The sequence below is a fragment of the Prionailurus viverrinus genome, chromosome B4 (genome assembly GCF_022837055.1).
Source record: "Prionailurus viverrinus isolate Anna chromosome B4, UM_Priviv_1.0, whole genome shotgun sequence".
NCBI classification, from domain to species: domain Eukaryota; kingdom Metazoa; phylum Chordata; class Mammalia; order Carnivora; family Felidae; genus Prionailurus; species Prionailurus viverrinus.
The window spans coordinates 128,582,436-128,605,743 of NC_062567.1; the positions used below are offsets into that span (position 1 = coordinate 128,582,436).

At 58.1% G+C, this 23,308-nt stretch overlaps 1 protein-coding gene across 4 annotated transcripts in view; it reads left to right on the forward strand.

Annotated features, from left to right (window-relative positions):
• The first annotated feature begins 713 nt into the window (after window positions 1-713).
• Window positions 714-23,308, forward strand: part of CYTH4 (cytohesin 4) — a 28,362-nt gene continuing 5,767 nt past the window's right edge. Inside the window, exons 1-8 of one of the 4 annotated variants that reach the window (XM_047867056.1) lie at window positions 714-923; window positions 8,351-8,433; window positions 10,751-10,815; window positions 11,922-11,988; window positions 13,516-13,634; window positions 14,514-14,594; window positions 16,045-16,157; window positions 17,780-17,928. In XM_047867056.1, the coding sequence (XP_047723012.1) occupies window positions 905-923; window positions 8,351-8,433; window positions 10,751-10,815; window positions 11,922-11,988; window positions 13,516-13,634; window positions 14,514-14,594; window positions 16,045-16,157; window positions 17,780-17,928 (696 nt within the window). In that variant the 5' untranslated portion in view covers window positions 714-904. Of the gene's footprint in view, window positions 924-6,856; window positions 7,221-8,350; window positions 8,434-10,750; window positions 10,816-11,921; window positions 11,989-12,019; window positions 12,196-13,515; window positions 13,635-14,513; window positions 14,595-16,044; window positions 16,158-17,779; window positions 17,929-23,308 lie in introns of those variants that run through there. The other 3 variants (XM_047867055.1, XM_047867058.1, XM_047867057.1) reach the window with 3 other exon arrangements.

Consider the following 23,308-nt stretch of genomic DNA (forward strand, 5'->3'; position numbering starts at 1 on the left):
GGGTTTATTGAGTACCCACTATGTCCCAAGCATCTTACGGACACTCTCCCCCCTCGTCTTTTCTATAACCGGAGGTGAGTAGTATTATCCCCCTTTTATAGGTAAGCACACTGAGGCTCCTTGCAGAGAAGCGGCTTCTCCAACCTCTCACGGGTCCCGAGTGGCAGAGCTGAGCGTCCCACGGCCGCATCTGGCCCCCAAGTCGATATGCGACAATAGAACAGCTGCAAAGGAGCTTCACATTTGACTAGGAGCTTCCTAGCAGCCTGAGGGAAAAGGGACACTAAACATATGGCCGAGTGGTCACTAGATAGGAAACAGCCAGACATGTCACGGAGGGGAAGCAAAGCCTTTCCTGGCACTGAATCCATTTTCCTTTTCCCCAAGTAGATGAAAAGATAGCTTGTGGGTAAGGTGGACTCTTTGGGGCCCCGCTGACCAAAGGTTTTATCTGGGGAGGTTGCTAAGTAAATGGCCCATCATCCCACATTATCCCCTAGGGAAGACTGTGCCCTCCAGCAGCCATCATCCTGTGTGTGTGCACGGGTGCGGGTGTGTGTGTGTGTGCACGCGCACGTACATGTTTCTCGCTCTCACTTTCTCTTTTTACCCCCAACCCCTCCCTCTGTTTGTCTCTTTTGCCTCTAAATCTCCCCAGCCCACACCCAAAAATGCAAAGAGCCCCTGCCACACGAAACTCTGCTGGTTTTAGGAAGTGTTGCTGCTTCAAGAGCCTGCACACCGGGTCCCGGCAGACAGGACTTCCTCCCCACGCGGGGCTGGGAGGGGCCACCCGGAAGGGGCCTGGTGTAGCCTCGGTGACACATCTCTGCCTGGTCAGCTTGAGCAGCAGCTGGGTCAGCAGGCGACGGGAGCGGAGGCCACCCTTCCCCGGGGCTTCAGGATGGACTTGTGCCACCCAGGTAAGCACCCGGGGCCGACCTCTCTGGGCCTCAGTTTCCTCCTCTATAAAATGGGGACAATAGTGCCTACCTCCCAGGATCCTGGACGGAAGCCATATGTAAATAGATGTAAGACAGGGTGGAAATGCAGAAGCATGCAACAAATGTTTACGAGCTCAGGCTAAGTGCCAAGCTGTGCCCCAGGTGCTGGGAGAACAGGGAACAAAGCAGGCCCTGTCCCTGCCCTCCTGAGCTCACGCTCTACAGGGGGAGACAGACATAAAGGTATTAATGTAATGTGTCAGGGGGTGACAGGCAGGACGAAGGACAGTCAAGTAGGATAAGGGACATGGGAGGGGGTGGTCGAAGAGACCTCAGAAAGAGACACCATTTGGGCAGAGACCTGAAGGAAGGAGGGAGGGATCCCTGTGGGCTTCTGGGGAAGGAATATTCGGGGGCGGGGGGATGCAGGGGAAGGAATGACCAGTGCAAGGAAGGTTGCTTGAGTTGAAGATGATGATGTTGGTGATAATGGCCGTCTGGGTGGCACAGGGGCCCTGAAGCTCCTGTTTGGACTCTAAGGGTGGGGGGATGAGGGTGGCCTTTGGGGAGGCTGAGGACACCCCCTAGAGTGCCAGTGGAGGGGGCCAGAGAGGAGCAGCAGAGAACCATGGCTGAGCCCCTCCCCAGTGAGCAGGACCGCGTGTCTGGGGGAAAGAGGAGAGACATGTGTATGGTTGGTAGGGAAGAGAACTGCATTTCTGCAAGGCAGAGGGAAGAAGAGGGACAAAGTCTCTGTGCCCTGCAATCGGAATGTCCCAGCATCAGGGCGCCTGGGTGGCTTAGTAGGTTAAGCGTCCAACTTCTGCTCAGGTCCTGAGCTCACAGTTTGTGGGTTCGAGCTCCGCATCGGGCTCTGTGCGGACAGCTCGGAGCCCTGGAGCCTGCTTCGGATTCTGTGTCTCCCCCACCGCCCCCTCTCTGCCCCTCCTACACTCGCACTCTGTCTCTCTCTAACAAACAAATAAACATTTAAAAAAAAAAAAAAAAAAAAAAGAATGTCCCAGCATTGCCTGGAAATCCAGAAGACGAGGGCTTCCAGGAGCTGTCCAGTTCCCCAAGCTCAGATGACGTCAAGCCCGTTGGCAACAGAACTCTTTCTTCAAACGAAACCTAACACCGAGCAGTCTGACCCCGCCCACCGCGCCTCCCCTGACCCCACGGGGCTCGGGGGGAACATGGTTAGAGAACCACCCTTCCCTTTCAACAGCTTTTGGGCTTTGGACGGCAGGTGGCTCCCAGACCATACAGGCTCCGGGAATAGGTCTTAGGTGGGGACTAGATGACAAGGCGGGGACCCAGCGGGGAACAGCACCCGGCTTAAGATTACCCGGCAGATACGAAGTGATGGGTCCTTAAGAAGAGGGATGGTTGTCCCCATCACGAGGACACTGAGGCTCACGGAGGTGAACTGAGGGAGAGGACTGACTTACTTGAAGTCAGGGGGCCAGTAAGTGGCAGGGCAGGGTCTGTCTGTGCTGGGCAGTGCTGGGGACAGCAGGCCCAGCCCTGGGGGAGGCTGCTGGTCCAGGACATGGGGGAGTGGGAGACAGACCCTCAGATCCTGCAGGACGATGACCCAGAGCAAACGAGGAAGCGACTCTTTCCACGTGGGAGAGGGGGAGATCTCGGAAAACTTCCTGGAGGAGTCGGGTCCCCCAGGGCGGCCTCCCCGCCTGCCTCCCGTGTGTTCAGGCCTCCTCCCCCCAGGGCCTGCCGGGAAGGTGAGCGGTCCAGGCAACAAAACCTCTGTGTGACCAAAGACAGCACCTTTGGGCTGGTGCAGGGAGGCCGGGGAATAGTTAAAAATAGAGGCAGCTTGGCTCTGGGGGTGGGGAGGAAGCCACACGTCGCCCACAGAGCCTCGGGGGCCGGGGCGAGGAACAGCTCCGCCAGACACCCCCTCCTGCCCCAGCCCCCCCCCACCAGACTCTGAGGAGCCTCTGCCCTCGGGCCCCCAGGATAGCGCCCTCCTCCTGCCCTGGAAAGGGGAAGCTGGGCCAGCTGTCCTGGAAACGGGCCTGTGAGCAGAAAGACTTCTAAAAATATGATGGGAAAGAGGAAGGACAAAGGGGAAGTAAGGAGGAGCTGGGGAGGTAGATGGCCGGGGTGGGCACCAGGGCACTGACAGCTGGCCTGGGCACCGTGCAGGGGGCAGCCGCAGCCTACAGCGTGGCGGGGGGGCGGGGGGGGGGGGGGCGTCCAAAAGCAGCCTTCGTGAGGCGGGAAAATCACCGAGCCCAGGGCGGAGTCAACAGAGTTCACGGTGGCGGCTGTTACCATTATCGTGTTGTTATTTTGCGTGTTTCATGAGCACTGTTACTAAAACCCGACTCCACGGGGCGGGCGCCTGGGTGGCTCGGTCGGTGGAGCCCCTGACCAGCTCAGGTCATGATCTCGCGGTTTGTGAGTTCGGGCCCCATGTCGGGCTCGCGGCTATCAGGACAGAGCCTGCTTCGGGTCCTCTGTCCCCCTCTCTCTGCCCCACTTGCTCTCTCTCTCTCTCTCTTTCTCAAAAGTAAACAAACATTTAAAAAACAATTTGTTAATTAAATCCAACTCCCACGAGCTGCTTCGGTGCTTGAAACCCCAGCGTCACCAGGCTCAGACTCAGAAGTGGCCACTCTGACCCTGCGTCCTTGTCGCCCTCCCTGAACCTCAGTGTCCTCAGCTCTGAAATGGGGAGAAATCCCCGCTTTGAAACAGACAGGTGAAGGGGCGCCTGGGTGGCTCAGTCGGTTAAGCGTCCGACTTCAGCTCAGGTCACGATCTCACAGTCCGTGAGTTCGAGCCCCATGTCGGGCTCTGGGCTGATGTCTCAGAGCCTGGAGCCTGTTTCAGATTCTGTGTCTCCCTCTCTCTGACCCTCCCCTGTTCATGCTCTGTCTCTCTCTGTCTCAAAAATAAATAAACGTTAAAACAACAACAACAAAAAAGAAACAGACAGGTGAAGGGGTGGAAAGCCCTGGGCTTCACGTGACAGGGGCCACCTGCTGGGGGGGGGGGGGTCAGAATCCCTCCAGAAGGGGACAGGGGATCCAGGGGGCCCATGAACATGCCTGCCAAACCACAAAAGAAGCTCTGTGAAGAAAAACTGCAGACAGCCCCCTCCCCACGCCCTCCCACTGTCCTGAGAAAACTCGCCACGCACGCCTATGCCTCAGTTTCCCCAGCTCTGGAGAGTTGGCTTTGTTTTCTCTCTTCCCCCCACCTCCCGCCAAAAAAACAAGGCATCATTCTGCATCTGGCCTTCATTCTCAAACAGGAGCCACGGTCAGCACTTCCGGTCAGAACAACCAGGGACTAGTACCTGGTGGGGTTTGGATGATTTGCGCGAAGATATCTGCCGTCGGAAGACCAACATCAGGGCTGTGGCCTCGGGAGTCCTGGATGGGCCTGGGTGTGACCCCCGCTCCAGCACCTTCCAGCCGTGTCACCTCGGACACAGGACAGGAGGGCACCTGAGAAGGGAGACGCTGAGCGGGGCTGATGAGGCAGAGGGCGGAAGGAAAGGCATTCGAGACACGGGGAGCAGCCTGTGCGTGCAGAAGCCTGTGGAGAGGGCGCACGTGGGAGCAAGTGGAGGACGTCCAGGAGGCCTCAAGCCGGGGGCGGGGGTGGTGCAACGTCAGTGGAAGATGGGGCCCTGCCTGCCCAACTGGGGGGCCCGGAAGACTCGGGGTGTCATCCCCAGGGCAACGGGACGCCGCGGGAGACTGGATGGGAGGTGCCGAGTGGAGGCCAGGAGACACGGGGTCCAGGGACACGCCGAGGTCGGGGTGGGGTGGGGGTGGGGCCGTGGAAACAGAAAGGAGATGGACGGGGCGTGGCGCGGGGGAGACACGAGGGTGAGAGAGGGGTGCATGTCAGTGTGCCTCAAAGAGCTGTGAGATCGAATGACATAATTTACACCGAGCCGCTGGCACAAAGCAGGTGTTTTTGAGCCGAAGGTCAACGGGAGACTCTTCCTTCGCCACCCCCCACCTCCTCCCTGGAAACGGGGCTCTCTGGGCCTGCGGAGCCCAGTGTTGCAGGGACAGAAAGCAAGACTCCCAAGAGGGCCACCAGGAGGAGGGCACATGGCGCCACTCCTCGTCCCTCCTGGGTCCGTGTCAGTGACCTGCGGGGGCCAGAACACCACCTGATGGCTGCTGGCTTAGGTAGCATCCTGCATCCTGGAGGACGGTGCCCCATCCAAGCAGGACATCAGCTCCAAGCTGACGCTTTGTTCCACCAGGCTGGCAGCTTCCGGGGGGCGAAGTGATCCCAGAGGACCAGCGGATCCCCTGGCCGGATGCTCCTCCCACGCCTGCCTTCCTGTGAAGAGAGCCCCTTGGTCCAACGTGACGTTGTGCAGTACTCGACATCTGACGACCCCTGGACAGTGGCGCTGGCCGAGGCTCTGTGAGAAGGAAGGGCCCCCCCACCCCCCCGCACGTCCGGACCACGTGTGGCTTCCGGTCAAGATGGATCGCTGGCCTTTAGGAGTGGAAGGGATCCTTTGCAATCCCATTGCCTCCCGAGTTGGCTGCTGGGTCTTCGAGGGGAAACAGTGGGTCTCTGTTGCCGGCAGCTCAGAGATTCAGAGGTGGCGATAGCTCGGGAAGCTCAGGTGGGGGGCTTCTCATGTAGCCTCCACCCGGGCCACGTGGCTACTGCACTCGTGGACAGTTGTACCAGCACTGGGCTGCCGGTCAGAGCCTGGCTGAGGTCACCGGCCGACTAGTTCCGTCTGCCTGGCGGTGCAGTTTCTCTCCTGTGCCGGATGGTTGCTGCGCGGCACCGGTGAGCGTCACAAAAATCTTCATCCTCCGGGTCCACTCCTAGGGGACCACCCACTTGCCTCCTCCCCAGACCCCCCTACTCCCGATCTTCTGATCTTCCTCCTTCCCAGCCTCCCAGAAGTCAAGCCACCCTCTCCTGTTCACTGTTAACCTTAAAAAAAAAAAAACAAAACTGCCAGCTGTTTTCCCAGCCAAGGAGGGGTTTATTCCAGAAGAGTATTAGAACCGCCATCCAGGACAAGCAAGCTGTGGCAAAACCCTCGGCAAGTCCGAAGGACAGAGAGAGGAGTCGCTGTTAGGAAAGGGGAGTCGGAAAGGCTGCGCCATAAACAACAAGTCCATCGGAGTTAACTGGGGGCTCCAGGCGTAGTGGCTTTTCACGGGCTGAGTTGTGACTTTCTCATTGGCTGCGCTGTTGCGGAGGGAGGAGGAAAGCTTCCTTCCGGCTGCAGGGAGAGCAACTTAGTAGCTACAGTCTTTGCCACTTGCAAGGTGTCTGCTCCTGTAGGGTCTGCAATTGAGGAGTGGTCCGGTGTGAGAGCCCCCCCTGCTTAAAGGAGATTTCCTTTCGTCAATTTGCACACCGGAAATGCAGGCGTGTTCTTGCTGGGGGCCGCAGCTCTTTGCACATGAAATGGGTGGCCAGGCACCCTCCCCAGAGTCCTGCTCACTGGGAGCCTTTCTCAGCCCTGTCTCTCCAGGACACCTTTGGGCAGGGGTCAACAGCTACCCAGCGTTCACGTGTCCCCAAACACGAAGCCACCCATTCTGGCACCAGGTTGGGGCGCTTTGCTCCTTTGCCAGAGAGATCACAAGGGACCTACCCACGCAGACATAGTGGGAGCCAAGGGACCGGGTGCGACAGCCGTGGATGGCATAGGGGCCTGGGTGATGTGTTCACGGAGCTTACTGGAACCTTCTGGTTTTATTCGCACTTGTTCCTCCTCAGGGAGCCACTTGTGAAGGACTGTCGTTTTGCTCACTTGACTTTATGACCTGGTGGCTCACCCAGAGCCATCTTGACTGCTTGACCAAGGGAATCATCGTATACAGTTGTCATCGCATTTCAGGACCCTTCTTTCTGGGCACCCAGCTTCTCCTTCAGTCAGTAGAGCCTGGGTGTGAGGACTGCTCAGGACCAGAAACTGGGCAAAGGGTCTTGGCTTTTGATGCAGTGGCTGTCCTTGGGGAGGGCCATATCCTCGGGTGAGGCAGTTCCATTTGGCTGAGTTAAGTTCCTGGGGAGGAGGAAATTCAGCTGTGCCATCAGCAGGCTACCCCCAACCCTACCCCCAGCCACTGAAAGAAATGGGTGCCTTGATCCTGAAGGGGAGAGCTGATGGCACAACGCAGCATCCATTATACGTGCGTTGGACCCTTCCCACGTGTCGAATACTTGCTTGGTGCCTCGCCGTCTCAACACCCAGTTTCCATCTCCAATCCAAGATGGCAGCTCGGTCAGTGGGAGGGAAAGGTAGGGACAGGGAGCCTTTAATTTTCTCTCTGCTTTCATTTGGGAGAGATAAGGGCTGTCCTTGCAAAACCTTAAAGAAAGGTGACCGGGTATTCCCTAAAGCTAGGACTTAAAGAGTTGGGGAGAGTATGGACAGACAGACGGGAGAAGGCATCCCAGGGTCGAGGAACAGCATGGGCAAAAGTGGGAAAGTGAGACAGAGACAGTGTGGGGGGAGTGAGGAGCCGGCAGGCTAGACTGCCAGGCTCTTACTGAGAATAGTGGAAGACAAGGCTGGCTAGAGAGGCCGGGACTGTGGAGGACCAGGAGGAGAACTCTTCCCCTCTAAGCAACAGGGAGCCCGTGGAGATTTTGGCCAAGCGATTGTTGTGGATGCAACAGGAAGCGCGAAGGGTTAGAGGTGAGCCAGCCGACCCCAGTGCGGGAATTGTCACAGCACCTTGCACAGAATGCCAGCACACACGCGTCTCCTTTCATTCCGGGTAGCGAGAAAAGAGCCCAGGCTTCGTAGCCAGCCCAATCCAAGCCCCACCCGGGCTGAGTAGCTTGTCCCTGTGGAGCCCTGGCCGGGCCACCTCATCTCTCTGAGCCTCAGTGTCTGGAGCAGGAGCTGCGAAGTGTCCCCCCACCCCCAAAGCCAGTCTCCCCATCTTATACGGTCGCAATGGTATCAGGACCGCCATGCTAAAGGCTCACTTCCCGGCCTCCCTTGCAGCTAGGTGTGGTCATGTGACTCTGTCTGACCAATGGCCTGGGAGGCAAAATGATACCCCACTCCCTGGTTGTGCAAATAAATACGCGGCCAAGTGAGCTAACCAAGCGATCTGGGGAAAGAGCAGATGAAAACGCCCAGGAAGGATGAATGACGTCCGCAAGTATTTTGAGTACCTGCTACGTGTCAGCTCTTTCTAGGGGGCGGAGGATGCAGCGGTGAGCAAAATTCTTGAAGTTTCTGCTGTCACGGTGCTGAGAGTGTAAAGAGTAGAGCAGGAAAGGCGCAAATCAACAAGATGGTGGGGGTGGGGGGGAGGGGCATGTCCCCAGAGGGTACAAAGCTGGGCGGGGAGGGGAGGGGAGAGGAAGGGAGCAAGCCAGGGACCCCCCCCCCATCCCGGTTCTTCTCTCTACAGACCCAGCGGAGCTGAGTAGTGGGGAGACAGAGGAACTACAGCAGATCAAATGGCACCGGAGGCAGCTTCTGGAAGACATCCAGGTGCGTGTACACTCACAAACGCACAGGCTCCTGTCCACACGCGTGTTCGAGCCGACACGCCCTCCCACGAGCAAACCCCCATAGGCGCTCACGCAGCCCCGCACTCACTCCTGCCCCCCCCCCCCCCGGGGGCCTGGTCAGAGGGCAGGGCCAGACTCCATCCAGCGCCCCCCCCCGCCCCCGGAGTGGGGAGAATGGAATTCCGGGGGGGCTAGAGAGAGCTAGGAGGGTGGGGGGAGATCGGTTAAGCACTACTGTGTGCCAAGCCCTGCCTGGTGCTGTCTGCACTGGATGGCATCGCGGGTTCTAGTCCCGCCTGTGTGGCCCCGATCCGGTCGCATCTCCACCCCGGGCCCCAGTTTCAGCCCCTCAAAAATGTCACCCATTTCGTCAAGATAACACCAACGTGTGCCTGGCCCTTGCCAACACAGTTTCTCAGACGTTCACCCATTTGACTCTCAGCAGCCTCCGAAGGCGGGCCCTGTTTCTGTTCCTGGAGCGTGCGGAGCTCAGTCCTGCCCCCGGGCCTTTGCACTCACCGTTCCCTTGGTCCCCGGGACTCTCCGCAGCTCTCCTCGGGGCACCTCCTTCTCACTATTTCGTTCTTGGCTCGAATGTTGCCCTGACCGCTCTGGCTGTGGTTGCTGGGGCCCGACCCCACGCCAACACACGTGTACCTAAGAAAGTTGAAGATACAAAATCACTCACTCACCAAGTGCTTTGTTGAGACCTACTAGGTGGCCAGGCTCTTCCTGTACCATGACACGACATTAATGATGAGAGATCGTTCTCTTTTTATTGGAGTACGGGTGACACCCCACGTTCCATTGGCTTCAGGTGCCCCCCCGTGGTGCCTGGACAAGGCTATCCCTTACGCTGCGCCCACGACAGGGTAGCTACTCTCATCATTTCATTTGCCCATGACCACCGTGATCCCACCCCCACTGGGCTGTGAGCCCCGTGAAAGCGTGGGTCTGTCTTGCCCATCACCATGGCCCCAGCTCCAGAGTCAAAGCATACAGGAGGCGCTCCATTAATATTTGCAAGTGGATCCCCATTTTATGTGGGGGGAAGCCACTCAGTGACTTGGCCAAGATCAGGTACAGGTACGGTCTCCAGGCCCCTGCGACCCCCCGGGTTCCTGGAACCCAGGTTCCTTTGGGACCGCTCTCATCCCTCAGATTCCAGGGGAAGGCCAGGAGGCGCTAGGGTGCATGTTAGGGGCTCTTGCCAGCTCCCCATGCTGCTGCCCTGCAAGGGTCTGCTGGACCAGCTGCCACTCTCCTGTCCGCCCAGCGGTCGTGGCTGGCATAATTAGGGGGTCCTCTGCCCCTGGGCGCCTCCTGCAAGGGTCAAGACAAAAATAAAAATAAAAAAGGCTTGAGGGGAGTGGCGAAAGCGCAGACTTGGAATCGGGCCTCGGACACATCCCCTTACCTCTCTGCACTTCAGCGACCTCTTCTGTACATTCCACTGGGGTGGCAAGGTCCCTGAAAAGACAGCCTGCGCGATCTTGTACCGGGGGGGTCCCCATAATACTGGGCACATAGTAGGCCCTGAGTGAAGGGTGAGCGACAGAGTAAATGGATGGGGGAGGGAAGCCAGAGAGGAGTTGGGGCCTGGTCCTAGGGTGGGAACTCATTCCTCGTGGCTGGGGAGGCAGTAGGGAGCCACGGAAGGAGCTGGGGAAGGGCAGGCACCAAGCTGTGCTTCAGGAAGCTGGCAGCTGGGCGCAGGAGGGCTTGGCGGGTAGGCTTGGCTAAAGGGCAGGAGACTCCACAGCTGCAGAGGGGAGGTGGGAGGGCTAGAAGTAGAGTGGGGCGAAGGGTGGGGACTTGAGGACCTCGTCCCCCGAGACAGGAGCCCATGGAGAATTGCATATCAATAGGCAATAGGCTGGCTTGGGATTTTGAGGATAAGAAATATCTGGGAAAGGGAGGGGGGCGCCGGGGAGGGGGGGCAGGCGGGTTAAGCGGCTGACTCTCGGCTCAGGTCATGATCTCGCGGTTTGTGAGTTCGAGCCCCGTGTCGGGGTCTGCGCTGATGGTGCGGAGCCTGCTCGGGATTCTTCTGTCTCTCCTTCTCTTGACCCCTCCCCGACTTGTGCCCGCTAAATAACATGAAAAAATTAAAATAAAAAAAGAGAGAGAGAGAGGGAGGGGGAAACATCCGGGAAAGGGATCTCTTAAAGGTAGGCGGGCAGTGACAGCTCACTGGAGGTCTGGGGTCACGCCCAGGGGTGGAAGTGGTTGTTGAAGTCTGTCCCTGACTCTCCCTCCCTGTCGCACCCCTCCCCCCCCCCCCCACCGCCCCGCAGAAGCTGAAGGATGAGATCGCAGATGTGTTTGCCCAGATTGATTGCTTCGAGATCGCGGAGGAGAGGTGAGGAGGGGCCAGGCCAGGGGCCCCTGGGAAGCTGCCATGGTGGCTTCCCAGGATGTCCCACACCAGGAATGAGCAGGAGGGAGCAGGGGCCCTGCCTGGGCCTGGGGCCCTGGTGAAATCAGGGATCGGCCTGGAAGAAGAGGCAGCAGGGAGGGTCTGAGAGCCCATCTCATGGTCTGGTCTGGTCCTTACTGCCAACAGCCCCCTCGTTTCAGAGACACTCTCCATCCCCACCCCCTCCACCCAAAGTCTCTCCTAACCCGCACTGACCCAGGCCCTGATCAATCGCCGCCCAGGAGCATCACGGGATGGGCTAGGAAAAAGAGCGCTCAGCTCTGTGACCTGGGGCTTGTCCCCGCCCCTCCCTGGGCCTCAGTTTCCCCCCTTGTGGGGAATAAGAAGGTTGGTCCCTACATAATCCCCTGAGGCCCCAGGTACCGACGGCTACACATTCGTCTCAGGAAGTCGCCACCCGGCCCCTGCCGTCCCTTGATCTCCGATCACCTTTCTAGCCCCACCACAAACCCCCACACGTGGTTGCCCCGTGTCTCCAGGTGTCCTGTTCCAGCCCCGACACCAGCATAACGTTTACAGAGCGCCTACCACCAAGCTGCTTTAAACTCTTTAGCCTCTCAACCATGCTGGGGAAACTGAGTCCCAGAGAGGTGAAGTGATTCCCCTCGTGTGGCTCAGCCAGCAAAGTAGCAGAGCGGGATTTGCACCAGGAGTCGGGCCCCGGGGGCCGTGCCCTCACCCCCCGGCCTCCCTGTCATCCTGCCCCCACTTCGAGCACAGGGCCCCCCCTAAATGCTCTCCCTAGAGCGACTCTGGGCTTCCAGGGCCACGGCTGCAGAACCGGTTAGAATGCTGGAGCTGGGCCCACTGGAACAGTCCCATCTGGGAGTCTGGGAGGGGCCCAGAACCTGCATTTCTAGGGTCTCTCTGAGGCGATTCCAATGCAGGATGTGAGGACCCCACTTGGAGGCCCTTGGGGGCCCTTGGAGAATATTGGCTGTAGCTGTGGAAAAAGCATCCTTGGGGATTGGGGGGGGGAGGGTCCTGGGGTTCTGGGGCGGTCCAGGCTGACATCTCCTTGTCTGCAGCCGGATGGCCCAGAAAGAGAAGGAGCTATGCATTGGGCGTAAGAAGTTCAACATGGACCCCGTGAAGGTAGGGCAGTCGTGGGGGGCTCGGGTGGTCGTGGGGTCGGGGGTTCCACATGCTGGACACCTTCACGATGTCCTCTCATTCCCCTCGACTGACGATGGCCCACCTTGGAGGTGAGAAAACTGAGGCCCAGCGGAGCTCGGGACCTTGTCCGGTGGCCCACAGCCTGCCATGGCTTCAGTGCCCTGTCACCCCATAGCAGAGCCTGAGGTAGGAGCCGGGAGGAGGTGGTGACATTTTATGAAGTCCACAGACTTGGAGTCTGCTGGCCGAGTCTCTGCTTCCTCCTTTTTAGTAGGTCTTTGGACACTGGGGCCCTTAGATTCTGGGGCTCAGTCTCCAGAAGTTTCTCCCAGCCTCTCTGCCGGGGGAGGGCCAGTCTGGGGGTGCTGGCATGGAGCGCTGGGGGCTCAGGCTGCTAAGACTCTTGTCCCTCCCCCCACCCACACACACCACCTCCCCACCCCCCACCTCCACCCCACCCTCCCCTCCCCTGGCCTCAGAGCAACCTCTCACCTAGCTAGGTGGCAGCCGGGTCCCTTCCTGCTTGAACAAAGACAGGAGGAAGCCACAAGCTGACATACGGGGGTAGGGTCAGGGCAGTCAAAGGGTCCCTGGAAATTTACTGCTCTGGCTGAGAGAGTTGCCTCTTCCCCATCACAGTGACACAGGCTCACCCATTTGTCACACACCCATTTGCCTTGCCACGGGAATCGGACCCCTGCCCCAACCGCACAGAACACACACACAGACACGCACACACTCGGGCATACAGACGCGTGCTCACACACAGGTGCACATACACACAGAGCACCTGGGAGGGGCCACTGAGGGGCCCCCAGGACCCTCTGCCTGTCACTGAGAGCCCCTCACAACCGCCCCTCCCCCACCACCTTCCAGCAACCTCTTCCCCGAACTCCCAAAGTTAGAAGGACAGATTCTGAGCGCCTGGGTCGTGAGGTGTGCGTGATATTGTCACATCGGAAGCAGGTTTCATGTAGAAACGGAAGGAAAGTCGCCCCGATGGAAACTCTCTCCCTCTGAATGCTGGGACGTGGCCACCTCCTCTCCTTTTGATTTAGCCGGATTTTTTTCTAATTTTTTACACAATGGACATAGATTGCTTGTGAGGAAAAAAACATGAAACGCTATTTTTAAATGTATGAATATGAAGGGGACAAAAGAAAGGGCTGAATCGTTGAATCTTAAAATTATAAATTCATAGACTCACTGAAGCATGTAATCAGTGTGAGCCTGAAGGGGACCCGGGGAGCCCCTGGCATGAGCCTGGCCCGCTGCAGGATGCTCTCTCTCCTCGCATGCCTCCATTGATGGGGACCTCACCACCTTCCAATGGCAGCTTCTGTTAAGGAGGGACACAACTTCCCAGAAAAGTCTGTGCCAGTGTCAGAATGCCAGGTCCCCCCACAGCCTGCCCCACAGTCTGGCCACGGGGGAGCCCCTCCCTTCCTCCACTGAGGCCAGCTGCTGGGGGGGGTGCTGATCATGGGCTCCGTGTACCCCCTCCAGGGCGTCCAGTATCTCATTGAGCACAAACTGCTGACCCCCGACGTCCAGGACATCGCGCAGTTCCTGTACAAGGGCGAGGGCCTCAACAAGACGGCCATCGGCACGTACTTGGGGGAGAGGTAAGGCGGTGCGTGGCCTCAGGGAGATAGGGAACGAGGGTTGCGCAGGTGTGTGTGTGTGTGCGTGTGCGTGCGTGTGCAGGTAAGTGAGTGAGCGAATTATGTTAGGGAAGTCCTAACTCTTGGGGCTTGAGACAGCTAACTGATCACTCCCCTCCACCTTCTGAACCAATGCCTGCCTTCCTGCCTGCCTTCATTCACTTATTTGGTCAACAGATAGATATTTTTTAGTCTCCACTGTGTGCCAAGCAGTGTCAAATCCCCGGACTTATACTAGTGACCAAGATAAACAAAACAAAACCCCTGCCCTCGGAGAGGTACGTTCTAGTGGGAAAGACAGATCCCCAAATATGCAAAACACATTAGAAAATGTTAAGTTCTTTGGACTGCAAAGAAAGCAGGGAAGGGAGATGAGAAGCGTTGGGAATCATGGGTCAAGGGCCGTGACTTTAAATACCGTGAGTAGGAAGGGTCTCGTCGAGAAAGTGATGTTTGACACGTAAAGGGGGTGAGCAGTGAGGACATCTGGGGGAAGAGCATGCCAACGGGAACAGCCTGTGCAAAGGCCCTGGGGCAGAAGCATGCTCAAGGAATGGCAGGCTGGTGAGATCAGAAGAGACCAAGGGAGGGAAGGAGTGGCAGGGGATGAGGTGGGGCTCCATGGGAGGGTCTGGGCACGGGAGGGGTGAGAAAGGACCCCTCTGGGCTGTTGGGAGAGGCAGGCGGGCTGTAAGGGACGAGGCAGCAGCCAGACCAGCAGCCCTTCTCCCGGGCTCCCCCGGAAGGAGGACACGCGGCTCCCCTCCTCCCCCCCCCCCCCCAGGAGGCGGGTGCCAGCAAGTTCCCAAGCGCGCGTGCCCTCCTCCCTGTCCCCTGCAGGGATTCCTTCAACCTGCAGGTCCTCCAGGCCTTCGTGGACTGCCATGAGTTTGCCAACCTCAACCTCGTGCAGGCCCTCAGGTGAGGAGGGTGGGGGGGGACAGCCCTCGGGGGTGGCAGAGCCCGGGCGGGGACCGGGAGCCACATAGCTCACGGCACAGACACAGCAAGGGGAGCGACGAGGAGGACGGGAGGACCTAAGGAGCCGAAATGAATTACTGATGGTTACCACCTCCTGGAGCAGAGGTCTGGTGGGGTCATCAGCTCGGCCCCCCTCCGGGGACAGCGGGGACAAGCGTCTGGCTTATCACAGCGAGCGCTCCCGGTGTTCACTCCACGATTAGAGCGATAGTTAATCACGGCACCCATGGTCGCTGTTACCCCTGCCATTGCCACTACTTTTGAGATCAGGGTTTTATTCATTTGATTAGTGCAGCGTAGTGGGCAGTCCCTTTGTTATGACATATTGAACTGTGGAGCCAAGCTGCCCAGGTCATAGCCCAGCTCTGCTACTCACACACACACACACACACACACACACTCAAAACTCCCCGTGCCTCAGTTTCTTCATCTGTAAAAGGGAACAAGAACAGTACCAACGTCATAAGGTTGTGACGAGTAAAGGAGGAGGTACTTAGAATCGGCTTAGTAAGTCTCGCTGCCTGAACAGTCGGCTCCCCATGAGGGTATTTGATCCGGGCCCTGGAGGATGATCGGGAGTTTGTATGTAAGGCAGAGAAGGAAGCAGCCAGCACCCTCCAAGCAGTGTGGCCTTCCCTCCAGTTCCCCTGTTCTTTAAGGGAGAAGGGTCGGTGGTCGGGAGGCTCCCATATTCATTCATTTGTTCATTCATTCACTCTTTCACTCCTTACGGGGCAGTCCTGGGGTTCCCCGAGCCTGCGTGAGGCCCAGCAGGAGAGGTGAGGGGACCAGCCGCAGACGGTCCTCGCCCTGGAGGAAGGCAGTTTTTTTTTTTTTAATTTTCTTTTCATGTTTATTTATTTTTGAGAGCGAGAGAGAGAGTACAAGCAGGGGGGGAGCAGAGGGAGGGAGACCCAGAATCGGAAGCAGGCTCCAGGCTCTGAGCTGTCAGCACGGAGCCCCACTCGGGGCTCCAACTCGTGGACCATGACCTGAGCCAAAGTCGGATGCTTAACTCACTGAGCCACCCAGGCGCCCCTCGAGGAACTAAGTCCCAAGAGCAGGAAGCCCAGCCAGGGGAAGCCACTTGCGGAAGGGTCCCCAGCCAGACCCCAGGGCAGACAGAGCCCCCCCCCCACCCCGGGCTGAGGCGGAGGGGCCACAGATGGTTCTGGACCCCAGACGGGCCGAGGGGAGCGCCCACCGAGCTCTGATACTTTGAAAGAAAAGGCACCTTCCCGTGACCCTACGTGATGGGGACAGACGCTCCCACCGACAGGATGAAGACTCTAAGGCTTAGACAGACAGAGCAGCTTGTCCGGGGTACCCCCGACACCTGCCCCCGAGATCCCCGCCCACTCCATCGCCCACAGCCCCATTCCTCCCCCAGACAGTTCCTGTGGAGCTTCCGGCTGCCCGGCGAGGCCCAGAAGATCGACCGGATGATGGAGACTTTTGCCACCCGCTACTGCCTCTGCAACCCAGGCGTCTTCCAGTCCACAGGTGCCGGTGTGGGATGGGACCCGGGGCTCCAGGACCCCTTCGGAGCTGCAGGCCCAGATCCTCCTCCGGAGGCGCCAGGGTCGCCCCACCCCTTCCGGTTTCCCACGGTGTCCGAACAGGGCTTTAAAGGATGAAGAGGAGTTCTGCCCAAGGTCAAGGGGAGAGAGGACCTTTTGGGGCAGGAGTTTTCATCTGAGTAAAGGCCAGAAGCATGAAACACCCTGTGCGGGACGTAGGGAGCACAGGTGTATGGAAAGATCTCCACGGAGATCAGAACTCCGTACCCCCACGGCCACCCTTCCCCCCCACCGCGGGCTGGGCAAGAAATCATCAGGGCAAGCTTGTTCTGCCTTCCGTCTCTGTTCCTGAACTTACCATAACAACAAGGACCAATTCCGTTAGTTGAGGACCACCCGTGCAAAGTCATCTGGTCCTTGCATCCACTGTCTGAGGCCAGGAACATCCCCCCTCTCTGCATATAACAGAGACTCCGAGAAGTGATGTGACTTGTCCACGGACACAACGCTTCTTGGCCGTGTGACCATAGTCAGGTCCTACCAGTCACTTGTCCTACCTTGTAGTTATACAGAACGGGGGGGGAGGGGTTGCTGGTTTATCTGTCCCCCCCACACACACTAGTCTAAACATCCCGCAGGGCGGGAACCGTATTGAATGTATTCGCCGATAAATTCCCCAGTCCGCAGCACTCTGTGGGTACGCAGTAAAGATTTCTGGAAAGGAAGGGATTTTACAGCACCAGATCGGAGTCCCAGTCTAAGTATGCAATTTTGTGACCTTGGGGCTGTAACTTAACTCCCTTGGGCCTCAGTGTCTTGCTCTGTAAAATGGGGTTACTCGCCTCGCAGGGTTGTTATAGGGATGTCGAGCTTAGCACAGGGCAAGCACCGGCAACTAACAGGTTGTTCTATTAGGTGCCGCTGTTTTCAGAGGTAGAGTCGCCGGTGTTCTAGAACATGAGGATACTTCAGGTTAGACCTCCTCACGTCACCAGCGGGGGGAGCTGAGGCTCCAGGAGGTCAGGTGCCTTCCCAAGGTCCACCAGACCAGCCAGGGACGCACAGCCGGACTTCCCTGACTCTGGAACCCGGGGCCCAAAAACGCCCCAGAGGAGCATCACCTCCCTCCCCAGTGCCCAGCCCAGCCTCTCCCCCAAGCCCATGAAAGTCTGAATAACAGAACAGGAACTCGGGCCGCCAGGAGCCCCGCAATGCCAACAAGATCGCCGAGCAGAACGTGACTAAGCCCTGAACAGTGCGGCCAACAATAGGTGTTCCGCGGAGGCAGGGAACAGAGTGGGCCGGGAGGCTGGAAGGGGTGCGGGAGAGGCTGGAGCTGGAGCTAAGAGATGAGGATTGAAGTACGCAGCAAAGGGAAGGGGAAAGGCAGGGGGCCCAGCGGGAGCAGAAGTGCAGAGGTGGGAAGGCAGCTAAAGGGAGCGGGGAGGCCAGAAGAGTGGGGAGGGGGCGGGGCCTCGAATGCCAAGCCAGGACAGCTGGACCTTCGGGGACTGAGACGGGTGATGATGGGCCCCTCGAAGGGGTCGGGGTAGAGGAGGCGAGAGTGACCAGCGCCAGGCCTGTGACCCCTGTCCCATCTCGCAGATACCTGCTACGTCCTGTCCTTCTCCATCATCATGCTCAACACCAGCCTCCACAACCCCAATGTCCGGGACAGGCCACCCTTCGAGCGCTTTGTGTCCATGAACCGTGGCATCAATGGCGGCGGTGACCTGCCTGAGGAGCAGCTGCGGGTAAGAGGGGCACGGCCCGACCCACCTGGTCCCCAGGCATCTGGGAGGGGTTCTTCCTTAGGTGGACAGCCCCGGGGGGGGGGGCCCTCTGAGACAGACCTCTGCAGGGGGATTCTCTGCTGGGAGGGACCCCCCCCCAGGTTGGTGGCTGTCGTGAGATGGGCATTCCTGAGTGATCCCCATCTTAAGGGCGATGTCTGAGAGAGACCACCCAGGAGATCCCCCCCAGACTTCATCGTTTGGAGGATTCTGGGCACCCATCATTCGCACCTTCCAGCAAGGGTGCCTCGCGCAACTCAGGCGTATTGCCTGGAATCCCAGATTCTTAGACTCTCAGCGTGTCAGAGCTGAAAATCCTCAGACTCCGCTAAGACCCTTCCCTCCTTCAGAGAGGAGGAAACCGAGGTCTTCCGCAAGGCAACTTGAGAGCCAAGCAGAACCCAGGCCTCCCGTCTCTCCATCAAGCAGCCCCCCATTCCTGCCGTATGGCACCGGGCCCTGTGCTCGGCATGGGGCACCCACGGATGCGTCAACCACAGGCCCTGCCAGGCCAAGTTCAGGGTCTGGTGGGAAGACGATACATAAGTGAATTGTAGCCCTGTGTGATTCGTGCCGTCCTAACTGTGGGAACATAGCCACAGAAACACAGAGGACACTCCTGTCAGTCTCCTGGGGGCAGGGGAAGGAAGGGTGCCATCTTGGAAGACTTCACAGGGGAGATGACTTTTGAACTGGGCCTTGACGGTTGAATAGGAGTTTTCGCGGAGGGGAGCAGAGAAAGGACATTGCACAAAGGGGAAGCAGCCACAACCCAAGCCCGGCCTAGCTGGGAAAGGCAGAAATGTCCAGAGTGGCTGGGTGGGGTCAGAGCATCCAAGGCTTTGCACGACAACCTGTTTGCTGTGGGTAACACGGAGCTAGGAACAGTTTTGTAAACACGGGAGTGGGATTCAGAGCCTGGTGCAGCAAAAATGAATTGGCAGTTCATTTCCAGGACTCAAGATGCCCCAGAGCTCAATAAAGCCTCAGTCACCTCCCTGTGAGAGGCTGGCAGGAGGGGAGGAAAGGGTGTGAACCCCACCCTCCCAGCTCAGCACCCTGCAGACCTCCAGCCGCAGAAGTCTGGAGGGAAGCCTGGGTCTGGAAGGACCCTGGTGCCCCTCCGTGTTCGAGAACTGCCACGCCCTTAGCCCACCACCCTCCTCGGTCCCCAGAGGAGAAAGTTTATCGCGAGGAAAGGGACAGCCGCGACACAGAATGAGGGCTCCGCGAGCTGGTTGGAGCTCGAGTCGATTCCCATCTCCCGTTTGCCTGCCGGTGACCTTGGGGAATGACTCACCCTCTCCAAGCCACCATTCTCTCAACCAGGAGAACAGGGATAATGACGCCTGCGTCACAGAGCTGCTGTGAGTAGCAATTTATAAAAACGTAAAGGGCATAGCCCATGCCAGGTATGCAGCACAGGCTCTAAATGGTGGTTTATGTCACTATTAAGAATAATTAACCATAATTTAAAAAAAAAAAAACCCACCACTTAGTAGAATGCCCGGAATGTGAAATGCGGTTGGAAATCGGTAACTCATCTCATTGCGGCAGGAAGCTGAGCACGCCTTGTCTGGCAGGTGATGAGTTAATGACACGCAGGCACCCGCTCCCCGATCTCCCAGGCAGCCCCCCGCTACTGCGGAGCCCCCAGTGAGCCCAGCACAGCACCTCGCTCCTTAAGTATTCCCCCCCCCCCAACTCAAGCCTTTTGTTAATAACAATGCGCTACATTTGCATAAAGCTTGTAACTTTCTTCTCTTAGGGCTTTAGGGGTCTATTATGCCAATTTAGCTTACACTCTGCCTGGGAGGTTGGGGAAGGGTTTATTATCCTCCTTGGCAGCCAAGAGAGGCAGGCACAGAGGAGGGGTGGAGGTGAGGGGGGCTGGGGGGGGGGGGGGAACAGAGTGTTAGAGTCACAGCCACATCCAAGTCCTGACTCCCCCACTCTCTGGTTGTGTGACGTTTGAGAAGCCGCTTGACCTCTCTGAGCAACCAGCTCATAGGATTAGTGTAGACATGTAAGGTATTTAGCAAAGTGCCTGTGTAGTTAGAGTGGCTGACTAATCCAGAAGCTTCCCGGGGCGAGAGCCAGGAGGGCCTTGGTCCTTGCTGTTCGGGGCTTTTAGGGCAGAAGTTGAGGGTGCTGTGTGGATTGGGGGGGGGGGTGCATTTGCCTTCTCTCTGGGCCTCCTCTTCCCCGTATGTAAAGCAAGAGCTCAGCTTTAAGCACCTTTCAGATATTCAAAGTTTACCACTTTGAGGAAGGATCCCCCACGACGGTACTGGAGCTTGGGCCCTGCTGAGGACACCGTCACGTCACGCTTTTAAGTGACCCAGTCTGTGAAATTAAATTAACACAGACCTGAAGCGAGGGCACACAGACCACGAGGGTGCGCAGCCGGACAAGGCTTTGGAGAGGTGCACCGCGGGAGGCCGGGGACGGGCGGGTTGAGCCCGTCTTGTCCTGGCCATCCTGATAGGAATGGGGGACAATGCCCGAGAGACTCAGAGCAAAGGTACACGGTGTGGACTCGGGATAGGAGATCAAATCCCAGCTCTGCCCTATGGCTGTGTGACCTGGCCGGTGAGCCTCAGTTTCTTCATCTGCAAAGTGGGCAGATGCTGCTGCCGACCCAGGTTGTTCTCCCGAGAAGCAGAGTTAATGCACTCCAAGCTCCTGGCACTTGGCAGACATCCAAGAAATGCCGAGAAGGGAACCACTCACTTCCAGAGAAAGCTGCCCCGAGCGGGAGCTCAGGTGGAGGAGGGGAAGGAGAGAGGCCAAGAAGGGGTGCTCGCTAGCCTCCAGCTCTCCAGTGTTACAGGTGGAGAAACTGAGGCTCAGGCAGGGGAATAGTCTCCCAGTTCAGGGTATCTTCTGCTGTGGGTAGGCCTGGACCTCGTGGGTCCTTGTCCAAACATCTCCATCAGAAGTGACCATCTACCGGGCCCAATCCTCGCCACTCTATGTGTTCTCAGTAAGGTCTCCTGACGGCCTTAAGCAGTGGGTGCCATTCCCACTTTGTAGCAAAGGAATCTGACACCCAAGAGAGGTAGCTGGCCAAGGGTCTCCTAGTTTGTGAGGAGACCGGATTTGAACCCATGTCTGTCTGGCTCCAGGGTCCTTCCTTCTGCAGAGACCAGAAAGCCGGATTTGGGGACGGACCAGTTGCTTCCCGGCTAAAGGAATCTCTCAACTCATGTGATAGAAAAGATCCGGGATTGATTTGGCTTCAGAAATGTCGGCTTCAGGTTCAGCTAGATCCAGGTGCTTAGTGAGGTCAGGACTGGTCTGTCCATCTCTCACCAACCTTCTCCCCCCCGTCAGCTACCCTCTTAAAAAGGCTCTCTTCAAATTGCAGCAGAGATGGCCCAGGCGGCTTCGGCGGGGCTCATTCTCACTCAGCAGTTAAAACTAAAGTCCCAGAGCGAAGTCTTATTGGCTGGCATGGGTCACGTGTCCTCCCTGACCCAGTCACTGTGGCCAGCAGGAGGAAGTGTTCTGATTGGCCAGAGGGGAGTCGCTTCCTCCCTCCTGGAGCCTGGGGCGGTGGGGGCAGTGGGCGTCAACCCCTCCCGACAGCCTGGACAGAAAGTGTATGGGCACGTGGGTCCCCAGAGGAAAACAGGGGTGGAGAGGGACGGACGCAAGACCAGCAAAACCACTGGAAGGTGGCCGTTGTCCTTCTAATCACGTCCACCCAGCCAGGTTCGGTGGTCACCAGCTCGGGCGCAGGGGTGTCTACTTAAGGGGGAGGGCTGGTTGTTTACAAGGTACAGGAAATGTGGGCGAGCTGAGCGGTTTCCTTTATGGGGGCAGCATGTGCAAGCTGATATGCCACCCACAGAAGCTTCCAGGGGCCCCCTTGTGGGCATCACGGAGGGGGGCGGGGGTGGGGGCCACCCGCCTCCCTGCCTGCCTCCTGGACCTCCCAAATGCTTGTGTGTGCTGACAGCTTTGCTGACAGGGTCTTTCTGCCGCTGGCCTTTGTTCAATCAGTCAACACCCCTTGGGAATTCTCAGGGGGCCCCGCTGAGCCCGGGCAGGAGGGACAACAGGGCTTCCCAGCTGTGCTAGGGGTGGAGGGGCTCCAAAAAAGAGAAAGTGGGTCCCTGCTCTTTCCCACACCCACCCGGCCACAGCCAGGCCGAGCCAGGGACCCTGGAGTCAGTCAGAAGACATCTCCCCCAAACCCAGGAAAACCTGCTGCCCGTGGGGTTGTAACGCCCCACGCCCCGCCCCTTGAGCTGTCAGGTCAGAAAAGACCTTTAAAACCCAGCAGACACAATTCTAGATTCTAAAACTTCGGGGGAAGCCAAGAGGACTGGGGAAACGTTTCATTTGAAAAGCTCAAGGAAGCCTTCTGGACGGCAGTGTCTAGAAATGTGACAGAAGGAAATGACTTCATCATCTTTGAGATGGAGATCCAGCATTGGGTCTGGTTTTAATCAGCAGAAACGGTTTAGAATGTTTTCCCCAACACTTGGGAATATGGGATGGCTGATCCTGGAACACAGTGGCCCACGGCAGGGGTTTCAGCACATGCAGGGACGACCCACTGTGGGCCTCCACGGCTCAGCCACAGCGAGGTCGCAGCCCTGGCTTGCATACCTCCAGTGACGGGGGACTCATTACCACACAAGGCCGCTCCATCCGTATTTCAGCAGCTCTAACTGCTAGAAGGTCCTGCATGGAGATGATTGTAATCTGTGTTCTGAGAACCCTCACCCCCGTGGTCACCGCCCACCCAGAACAGGTCTCTGCCCGTGAGAGCCGAGTTTGGCATCCCGCCTTGAGTCTCTCCTTGGGCCAGGCCTCTCGACATTGGCGGTCAATCCCTAACTCCCCGGTGGCTCCTCTGTGTCCCCCTACCCAGGGTACACCTGGAAGTCTCTGTCACTGCAACTAAGCAAAAGGGGAGCCCCCTCCCCTCGTGGATGTTGCCCAAGACGGCCCTGACCCTGGCCGCTGTGCCCTAGCGGGTATCTGTATATATCTGGGTGCGTATGTGTGTGTTCACACAGGTGAACATGTGTGCGGGCGTACAGGTCCCAGCTGAGGGTCCTTGTATCCCCCACCTTCAGGATGGAGTCCCTGACTCCCTCATCTGACCCATAAGAGCAGCTCTGGGTGGCTGGGTGAAGGCAGGGGCTATACTCCCCCTTCCCCTTCCCCTGGACTTAGGGTGGGGGGGGTGGGGGGAGCTCTGAGCCCTGCGCAGTCCATTTACTGGGAGTTAGCATCTCTCTCGCCATTTTTGCGGATGAGGCCCGGCAACTCAGAGAGGTTAAGGAACATGCCCAGGGTCACACAGCCATCAATCCAAGCTGAG